This window comes from Echiichthys vipera, assembly GCF_963691815.1.
Source record: "Echiichthys vipera genome assembly, chromosome: 4".
NCBI classification, from domain to species: Eukaryota; Metazoa; Chordata; class Actinopteri; order Perciformes; family Trachinidae; genus Echiichthys; species Echiichthys vipera.
Window position 1 is genome coordinate 34,761,677 of NC_139829.1, and position 11,004 is coordinate 34,772,680.

The 11,004-nt window shown below is 44.5% G+C and overlaps 1 protein-coding gene across 1 annotated transcript; it reads right to left on the reverse strand.

Annotated features, from left to right (window-relative positions):
* Positions 1-1,128: 1,128 nt before the first annotated feature.
* On the reverse strand, positions 1,129-7,937 carry mak16 (MAK16 homolog). Its single transcript, XM_083912992.1, has 10 exons — positions 7,791-7,937; positions 6,640-6,689; positions 6,168-6,277; positions 5,257-5,321; positions 4,289-4,440; positions 3,474-3,528; positions 3,124-3,198; positions 2,922-3,035; positions 2,772-2,837; positions 1,129-1,588 (listed from the first exon to the last, which is right to left on the reverse strand). The coding sequence occupies exons 1-10, from the start codon at positions 7,803-7,805 to the stop codon at positions 1,364-1,366; spliced, it is 927 nt and encodes a 308-aa protein (XP_083769118.1). The 5' UTR covers positions 7,806-7,937; the 3' UTR covers positions 1,129-1,363.
* Between the last annotated feature and the right edge of the window lie 3,067 nt (positions 7,938-11,004).

Here is an 11,004-nt window from a genome sequence, read left to right on the forward strand (position 1 = left end):
ACACAGTTGGAACATCCCTCTCAATGGTTGAAATATAACACACATCAGTGTTGAATTGACCTAACAGGGTCCTGGAGAGCCACTGTCCTGCATGTTTTAGGTTTCTCCCTACCCGAACACACCTGAGTCTAACACACCTGAGTCTAACAATAATCAACCTGTGACGAGCTTCAGCTGCTTAATAACGAGCAGAGCATTAGAGTCAGGTGTGTTGGAGCAGAGAGAAACCTAAAACATGCAGGACAGTGGCTCTGCAGGACTGGAGTTGCCCCCCCCTGACCTAACACTAGTGTGAGGTGTCAAAGTTTAACTCCATCAGTGTGTTTCTTTAACACTGAATAAGGTTCAAACTACATTCACACAGTGGAGAGTTTTCTATAGAACTCAACAAAGAAATCTTTCATAGTTGATTCCAGTCATGACCCAAAGAACCAGGTCCAGGTCCAAGCGTGTGAACTGTGTTTCCTCAGGAGGGGGTCTGGAGTCTCCCTTAGAGAGAGGGGGAGAAGTTCAGCATCCGTGAGGAACTCGGAGTAGAGCCGCTGCTCCTTTGTGTTGAAAGGAGCCAGTTGAGGTGGTTCAGGATCATCTGGTAAGGATGAACCCTGGGCGCCTCCCTAGGGAGGTGTTCCAGGCACGTCCAGCTGGGAGGAGGCCTCGGGGAAGACCCAGGACCAGGTGGAGAGATTAGATCTCCACACTGGCCTGGGAACGCCTCAGGATGCCCCAGTTAGAGCTGGTTAATGTGGCCCGGGAAAGGGAAGTTTGGGGTCCCCTGCTGGAGCTGCTGCAAATTCCCTCAGACGACACATGATCATGATCGCTAACGGAGCAGAGGGAACAAACCTGTCGCAGCACGCCCAGAGATCAGCATCTACGACCAGATAGCAGCACTATTTTTTCGACTTTGAATCCCATAAAGCTACAAAACCTTTTTCGAAATATTTATAGTAACAAACTATACTCTTATTATATTGAGGTTTTTACTTAAAAACATGTTTATTCTGATTATCAGTGGAACATTAACCATGAAATTTAAACGTAAATCAAACAGCAGCTTCCTCTAAAATGACGCTTTTATAAAGTTATAAATGAAGTATTTTTAAGGGTTTAATAGGAAACACAAACGCAGGTTTACACTTTATTTTTTCCATGTTCACTTCTGTTGCTGCAGAACGACGACACTGACGATATTAAAACATTTAACGTCACAGTCGAGCAGAAAAAGAGTTAAAGTCACTGTTTAAATCGGATTCCAGGTCAGATCCGTCCCGTGTGTGTGTGTCCGTTAATGAACAAACGGCGTTTACAGTCCTGTGGCGACCGCCGTGGAGGGGGCGTGTCCTCCGCAGAGGTGACATCACTACGTGGCTCTGCTCTTGGCGGCGGGCTCCGTCTCGTATTCGATCTCCACGTACGCTCGCTTCTTCCTCACCACCGAACCGTTTGCTGGAGATTTGCCTTTAGACTTCTTAGTCTCCGTCTCCATCTCCTCTTCCTCCTCTTCTTCTTCTTCTTCACTGGACTCCTCCTCCTCTTCGTCGTCCAGCTCTTCCTCGTCGCTGCTCGTCTTCAGTTTGTTCATGTCCTGAGAGAAGAAGGGAAATTGTTCGGATTAGAAATGTTCCAGATTTAAGTCTTTAAATCCAGATTTTGTTATTTGTTCGCAAATAAACTGAAATGAAAGAGAAAGGAAATAACATCTGAAGTCCTAAATGTGTGTTACCACGACGCTTCAGTCAGAAAGAAACAGATTTATGACGCTGCTGTGAGGAAAAAAACTATAAAATCCTGTTTTTATTCTGTATTTTTGAGCGCTCGAGTGCTAGTTTGCCAGGAAATGGAAGTATTTCAGGGCGCCCTCCCACTGTGCCTCCGTCCCGTGCCCCGTGCCCCGTGCTTTAGGGTCCTTGTCCCCCCTCCAGGCCTGTTTGTACTCACACTACCTGGGCCTCGGAGAATGCTTCTTGCTGCCTATACGTCATCACGCCGTAACACGTCACACGCATTGATGACGTCATGGCGATGCGTGGCTTTGTTTCCAGATCTTTCCGTAGACCTCGGAGTTTTTGTGCGTCTTGTCGACTGTTTTTGAATCTTTTCATCGACCAAATCTGCAGTAAACACTCCACCTCCGCATCACACCAACGTGAACCTTTCACCGCCATTGTTTGAAATGTCCGCGCATGGTCCCTCCTTCTTTTTTCTACGTCCCAACAGGCGCACAGGAAATGACCTCAGAACCGCCGTAGGCCTCGTGCTCGTACACGTGCGCACGCTCGTGCTCGTACACGTGCAAACGTGCTTTACTAAAGCCCACCTCTCCTAGACGTGGTACGGTTGCGCTCACACTGGTCAAAGGAACCAGACTTTAGCCGTGACACGTGCTGGGGCACGGCACGGAGGCACAGTGTGAGTGCTCCCTAAATATTAAAATAACTAAAAACACCCATTTCTAGTATTAACACATATTTTTACAGAACATATAATGCAGAAATGATGCCATAGATGTTTTATTGTCATTATTTATTGACATTATCAGCAGTTGAACATGTTGATATCGAAGTGTCAGAGTTTAAAGGGTTAAAGTCTGACAGGAAGTCGAACCTGATGCCGTTTTAGGATTTGTGTTATCTTTACCTGATTTGATCATTTTGTTTACTATTGTTTGTGTTTCACTGTTTCTAACAAACGTACTTGAGTCCTCAGCGCTCAGAAAGGCGCCTCTAAATAAAACGTATTATTATTATTAAAGTTTAAACTCCACTCACCTCAAAGTCGCTCAGGTCGCTCTCCTCCACCTCTTCTTCTGCTACAAACTCGCTCTTCCCGACGTCCTGAGCACAGAAACAGAAACAGGGACGTGAGACACTGACTGTGCGTAGAAACGCAAACACGCTGATGAAAGAGCTCTTCCTCACCTCATCATCCTCCTCCTCTTCTCCTTCCTCCTCCTCCTCAGACTCGCTCTCTGCGTCCTGCTGCTCCAGAGCTCGGTCGAAGGCGTGGACGGGGAAGTTGTAGATGTCTCCGTACTGAAAACACACGTTTAAAACTTTATAATGAACTCATTTTTAAGCGAGAGCACGTTTTCGGCCCCAGGTGTTGAAGTTTGCGTCGTACCGTTCCCTGTTTGAGTCGCTCCAGGAGCTCCTTCTCGATGGCGTTGTCCAGCTGAGCAGCGATCAGCGCTTTCTCCTGCGAACACAACAAACTCAGCAGCTTAACACAGGGAAGGTTTCCATGACGACAGCTGAGGAGTTTAAGGACGACGCGATGATCTCATCTCCAACCGCTTACGAACGACCGAGTCAGTGATTGGAGACTTTTGGACTCTGACGCTGAATCACTCGACAGACGTCGTCACAAACAGCTCAGTAAAAACGCGTTTCCACTCCTCCTTAAACTGAACTCCTGTAATTTTTATGTTTTGTGCGAACGACAAACTAAATATCTGGGTGTTGAAGCCTCACCTCTTTCCTCTTCTCTCTCCTCTCCACTTTCCTGCTGAGAGGAACCAACTTCCTCCTGAAAACACCAGAAAAAGTGGATTAAACTTCAGCTTCAGCGGAGAAATGATGCAGAACCATCAGAGCTGCTGTCGCGTTGGACCAGACACTCAGACCCTCAGACACCCAGACACCCAGACCCTCAGACACCCAGACTCTCAGACACCCAGACACTCAGACTCTCAGACACCCAGACACCCAGACCCTCAGACACCCAGACACCCAGACCCTCAGACACCCAGACACCCAGACACCCAGACCCTCAGACTCTCAGACCCTCAGACACCCAGACCCTCAGACACCCAGACACTCAGACACTCAGACTCTCAGACACTCAGACTCTCAGACACCCAGACCCTCAGACTCTCAGACACCCAGACACCCAGACACTCAGACCCTCAGACTCTCAGACACCCAGACTCTCAGACACCCAGACACTCAGACCCTCAGACTCTTAGACAACTTATAAAATGACAGAAAATATCAAATGTGTATTTAATAACAATAAATAGATCTTTAAACATCAATAATAACAAAAATAACAGACACTGTAACTGAACATTTTCAGGAAATCTGATTTGAATTCATAAAAGTCAAGTTTAAACTCACACAGAAAGAAGCTTTAAACGTCTTTAAGTGTTTTGTTTTGTGGTTAAACAGAAACTTTCAGTTTAATATGATAGAAAACAGAGAAAAGCAGGAATCAAAATAGAATTTTCTGACATTTCTGCATGAAAAAATAACAGATTATCAACAATTCACGGGCCGACGGTACTCACTGTCTCTTGAGGACCAGTTTGCGCATGCGGATGAGGTACTGCGTGATTTTGGTGAAGCGTTGTTTACATTTGTGTCGGAGGAATCGAGGCCAGTAGATCAGATTCTCATCGATCTGTTCCAGAGCTTTCTCGTAGTTTTTACTGAGCTTCACCTGAAAACACACAAATATAATAAATAACGGTTAAAGATCTTTCAATACAACTCTGTCAACATCGCATTTTGTCACCAACAAAATGACTAAAAATAGATGCAAAACCACCACAAAAAGATGCTTAATGTCTAAAAATAGATGCAAAACCACCACAAAAAGATGCTTAATGTCTAAAAATAGATGCAAAACCACCACAAAAAGATGCAAAATGACTAAAAATAGATGCAAAACCACCACAAAAAGATGCAAAATGGCTAAAAATAGATGCAAAACCACCACAAAAAGATGCAAAATGGCTAGAAATAGATGCAAAACCAGCACAAAAAGATGCAAAATGACTAAAAATAGATGCAAAACCACCACAAAAAGATGCAAAATGGCTAAAAATAGATGCAAAACCACCACAAAAAGATGCTTAATGTCTAAAAATAGATGCAAAACCACCACAAAAAGATGCTTAATGTCTAAAAATAGATGCAAAACCACCACAAAAAGATGCAAAATGACTAAAAATAGATGCAAAACCACCACAAAAGATGCTTAATGTCTAAAAATAGATGAAAAACCAGCACAAAAAGATGCAAAATGACTAAAAATAGATGAAAAACCAGCACAAAAAGATGCAAAATGACTAAAAAATAGATGAAAAACCAGCACAAAAAGATGCAAGATGACTTAAATCTGGTTTGAACGTCCTGATTTATCTGTGTGTGAACCGGAGTGGTCAAAAGGACGCTAACACGCTGCATTAGCCGTGTGCTAACCCTTTATAGCTCCTCTCCTTAAACACGGATCTGAAACATAAAGGAAACTCACCTTCTCCCACATCTTGGCAGGAAAAGCTGCTCTCTCGATCACCTTCATGTAGAGGAAACACTGACCTACGAGAGGAAACATCGTTAATGAGTTAATCAGTCACTTCTTTGGCTACGTCTGCTCTTGTTTGCCCGATGTGCTGCTGTATGAGTCTGACGAACTCATCTGCACCTCTTTCTTTGTGCAGTTTAAATCGTGGATCTTTTTTTTTTTTGTTTGTTTTATGCACGTGGCTCCAGGACTTAAAACTCAGGGCGCCCTCCCACTGTGCCTCCGTCCCGTGCCCCAGCATGTTCCACGGCTAAAGTCTGGTTCCTTTGACCAGTGTGAGTGCAACCGTACCGCGTCTAGGAGCGGCGCGCTTGCCGTCCACGGCCCGTTTGGGAGAGGTGGGCTTTAGTAAAGCACGTTTGCACGTGTACGAGCACGAGCGTGCGCACGTGTACGAGCACGAGGCCTACGGCGGCTCTGAGGTCATTTCCTGTGCGCCTGTTGGGACGTAGAAAAAAGAAGGAGGGACCATGCGCGGACATTTCAAACAATGGCGGTGAAAGGTTCACGTTGGTGTGATGCGGAGGTGGAGTGTTTACTGCAGATTTGGTCGATGAAAAGATTCAAAAACAGTCGACAAGACGCACAAAAACTCCGAGGTCTACGGAAAGATCTGGAAACAAAGCCACGCATCGCCATGACGTCATCAATGCGTGTGACGTGTTACGGCGTGATGACGTATAGGCAGCAAGAAGCATTCTCCGAGGCCCAGGTAGTGTGAGTACAAACGGGCCTGGAGGGGGGACAAGGACCCTAAAGCACGGGGCACGGGACGGAGGCACAGTGGGAGAGCGCCCTAAAAGAACTCGTCCTGCTGTTGTTTCCAGTTGAACCTGCGTGTTAAAGTGCGGGTGCTTTACCTTTCTCCTCGCGGATGGTGGCGTACTGACTGTTGGACAGCGGACACGCCGAGCGGTTACACAACCCCGTGATGTTGTATTCATTACGACAGAAGTTCTGACTCTTTGTCCTGGACGACGACAGACAAACAAACAAACAAACAAACAAACACGAGATGTTTCATTAAACCTGCAGCTGGTTTCCATCTCGTGACAAACTCCCGTTATATTCTGGAGTTTCATATTCGTGGTTATTTTCATAAAACTGTGCAGGAGATGAAACAAAAACACGTTTGTGGTGTAAAGAATAAAGTGAAAGTAAAAAGCAAAGTGACAGAATATTTGTTTAATTAGTGTTTACGTCTGTGTCTTTGGTCCAAACAGAGAAATTCAACTTGATCGACTTTAAAACTGATTAACTGACTGAACGACGCCATTAAAGTAAAGAATAAAGAATAAATAAAGAATAAAGAGTAAATTAAATGAGACTTACTTTACTTTGAAGGAGCAGAACTGTTTGTTTCCAATAATGTCCCAGATCACCTGCAAACATAATAATATATAATATATAATAACAATAATAATGTCCCAGATCACCTGCAAACATAATAAAATATAATAATAATGTCCCAGATCACCTGCAAACATAATAATAATATAAATAATGTTCAAGCTTTTGTGACTTTTTTGTTAAGTACAGAAAAATTCAGACATTAAAACACAGAAACAGAAACAAGTTCATGTAAATATTAAATTTAAAGAACAAAAGATAAAACAGGACGTGAACAAAACTCAGAAGAATTAAAACAAACAAATAAATAAACAGCAAAATAACATTTACTTGGTTTTGTGACGATTTAGTTTGACAGGATAAAGTCAGTGCTGTAGTTATAATACAGTAATAACACTAGATACATAATATGGTACAGCTTTATACACACACATATACATCTATAAATAAATAAAAAAAATATATATATGGAAAGAAAAAGGCAAATTTAAATATATACAAATAATATATATAACTATAAAGTATAGCACCTGTGATCCGTGTTGTTAAACTGTAAAGTGCTGTTTTCAGATCTTTGTCAGTTTGATTCTGAATTGAGTCTTTTTATAATGTTAAATCAGACTCATAGGATTAAATATTACATTTAAAATATGATATAATAAACTGTTCACATACAGAGAACCTCAGGGACACTTTGAGTCAGATATATATATAAATAAGTGTTAATAAACTGCATACATGTGTGTACAGTGCTGCCAAACACAAGCTCCCATATGACTCTGATAAAGTGTGTGTGTTCAGGCATGTTATTAAAGGTGTGTGTGTGTGTGTGTGTGTGTGTGTGTGTGTGTGTGTGTGTGTGTGTGTGTGTGTGTGTGTGTGTGTGTGTGTGTGTGTGTGTGTGTGTGTTCACAGAGAAGCAGGAAACCTTCAAATACACGTTTTTAAACGAGTCTGACGACACATTTAGAAAAGCTGGAACTAAACCTGTGTCCCTGTGAATAATAAGTAAAGATAAGGAATGATCTTCAGCTGCTGCATGAAAGATATTTAATAAAAATTAAACACATTTATGGCCTTTAAACCGTTAAATGAGCACGTTAGCAGCTTCCGGTGTGATTAGAAACACTCACGTCGTCGCACTGCATCTTGAGCTCCTCACTTCCGTCGCACTCCCGTTTGTTTCTGTGATATTTTAAAGTTTAACGCGTTAAAGTGAAGCTTTGAAGCAGGTTTTCAGTCTCCGCAGCCACATGCACGATCAGGGAGCCGCCATTACTGTTGAGATCTCACGAGTCCTGACGTCAGCGGGCGGAAGTATCGCGAGATCATGGAAAGGAAGGAAATGACTGAGGAATGACTTAAAAACAAAACAACTTTATTTTAAACCTTTTTATTTCATTTGGGAAAATCTTCATTCACAAATGAAAACCCAAGAATACAGACATTTATATATCCATTATATGTATTATTTCTATGTTTATTATATTAAAAAATATCAAAGCAATGAAAACAATTGAAATTAGTTTTCAATGAAGGGAGGAAAGAAAGAAGAGAGGGAAGAAGGAAGGAAGAGAGGAAGGGAAGAAGGAAGGAAGAGAGGAAGGGAAGAAGGATAACATAAATAAATGAATGAGAAGTTCAGCATCCGTGAGGAACTCAGAGTAGAGCCGCTGCTCCTTTGCGTTGAAAGGAGCCAGTTGAGGTGGTTCAGGATCATCTGGTGAGGATGAACCCTGGGCGCCTCCCTAGGGAGGTGTTCCAGGCACGTCCAGCTGGGAGGAGGCCTCGGGGAAGACCCAGGACCAGGTGGAGAGATTAGATCTCCACACTGGCCTGGGAACGCCTCAGGATCCCCCAGTTAGAGCTGGTTAATGTGGCCCGGGAAAGGGAAGTTTGGGGTCCCCTGCTGGAGCTGCTGCCCCCGAGACCTGATCCAGGACCAGAGGCTGAAGATGAGATGAGATAATTGTATTTGACCTGCGTTCTCACGTCTACCTCAAAGTTACATATAAACATAAGAGAAGTAGCAACAGAAACAATAAATACAGGAAAATATAAACAAAGTGAAGAATAAAAAAATAACGGAACAATAGAAAACAATGTTTCAATTCACACTGAGGCGCGAGGGAAAACGTCACTTTAAATGAATACTAATCAATTAAAATGAGTCTGTAACCAGGCAACTAATTGTCTTGACTTTTTAACATTTTCATAACAAAGATGGCGGCGCTTCCGGTTCAGATCAGAAGGGCTGAGGCGCAGAGCGTAACAAGTTGTGGGCTGCGCCTTTCACGGAGTTCCGTGAACGCACCAATCATCACTTGCATGAACCAGAAAGATCACGCCCCCAACATGGCGCCGGCTCATACTTTACCGCCCCCTCACCGCTCTGACTCACGGTGTCACGGGTTAACACTTTAATATTTATTTATTTTAAACTTCCGTGACACAGAAACAACATCACGTCATCACAGCGCGTTTGTTGTTATCAATAACAGCCGAGAAACACGCGTTTTACCGACTCCGCTGTTCAGAGAGGTGCATTCTGGGAGTTTGACAGACTTCTGTGTTCAGAGAGGTGCATTCTGGGAGTTTGGAAAATGAAGCAACAGCGACACGCGGCGGTTTTGAGGGAAACAGCACTTCGATAATATTAATAATGATATTACCTTCATATTTTAATGTGACTTTATTTTACAAACCTTTGATAGTTTTTTACTTCGTTTTCACCACAAAAATATCTTTATTAGTCTCTGATGGAGGAAGTTTACGTCATTTACTGCAGTAAAAGTACTAATAACCCACTGTTAACATACTTTAGTATCTCTCATCTCATCTTCAGCCTGTGATCCTGGATCAGGTCTCAGGGGCAGCAGCTTTAGCAGGGACCCCAAACTTCCCTTTCCCGGGCCACATTAACCAGGAAGTGCTGATCCTCATCACGGCCGTTTCACACTCGGATGTGAACCGATCCAGTGAGATCTGAAGGTCCCTGACCCACGACGCCATCAGGACCACGTCAGAGACCAGATCCTCAGCCCACCCAACTGCAGCCCCTCCCCACCACGACTACGCCTCCATATCCTGTCCATGAAAACCACAAACAGGACTGGTGACAAAGAGCACCCATGGAGGAGGCCGACCCCACCGGGAACGACTCCGACTCACTGCCCAGGATCCGGACCCAGCTCTCTCTTTGGGGGTACAGAGACTGGACCCCCTCAGAAGTGACCCCCTCACCCCAGACTCCCCCAGCACCTCCCACAGTATCTCCAGGGACCCGGTCATGGGCCTTCTCCAGATCCACAAAGCACATGTAGACCGGATGGGCACACTCCCAGACCCCCTCCAGGATCCTGGAGAGTGCAGAGCTGGTCCTGGTCCAGGTCCAGGACTGGATCCACCTGGTTCCTCTTCAGTCTGAGGTTCTACAGGACGAACCTCCTTTCCAGCACCTTGGAGTCGACTTCACCAGGGAGGCTGAGGAGTGTGATCCCCCTGGAACTGGCTCACACCCTCTGGTCCCCCTTTCTGAACAGGAACCACCACCCCGGTCTGACACTCCCTCGGCACTGTCCCAGACTTCCACCAGTGTGTCAGAGACGTGTGGACCAGGACCAGGACCAGGACGGCCCCTCCAGACCCAGAGCTTTCAGCATGTGTGGATGGACCTCATGGATCCCTGGGGCCGTATTAAAATGTAAAGACAAAAAAGTGACGACTCAGCAGTGAAAAAACAGAGAAATGTTTATTTTAGTAAATATTTTACAACACTGGCGTCTGTAGTTGGCACTCTTCACGTCACGTCATCACCGCGCGATAATAACTGCTGACAGCTCCGTTTACAGGAGGGTTTTATTTTATTTTTTTGCTCAATTACCCAAAAAAAACCAAAGGAAAGAAAAGCAGCAGCAGCCTCTGGGACACGGGATCGAAACCGAACTGAGGAACAAATAAAAGACGGGAAACCGAACGAAAAAGGCACCGGAAGCCACAACAGAAAACTCCACGGACATGCAACGCACATCGATTTACACCGAGCTATTATAGGCATGCAAAAACAACACACACACACACTCACTCACACACACGACAGATCAATGTGTTTTTCTGTAAAATACGCATCGGCTCCTGAACAGACGACTACGGAGGTCCGACACCGCGGAGGCTGATGGTCCGGCCCCTCCCCCCTCAACATCCAAACATCCCCTGGTTCAATCAGGGCTGAAGCCAGGTGCATTGTGGGAGTCCAGGTGAACTTTGAACAGGACTAAATCAAAAAAGGACACCGGGTGATTTCTCTGAATGGGTGAGTGAGTGAAGATGGAAGAAGAAGCGCGGCAC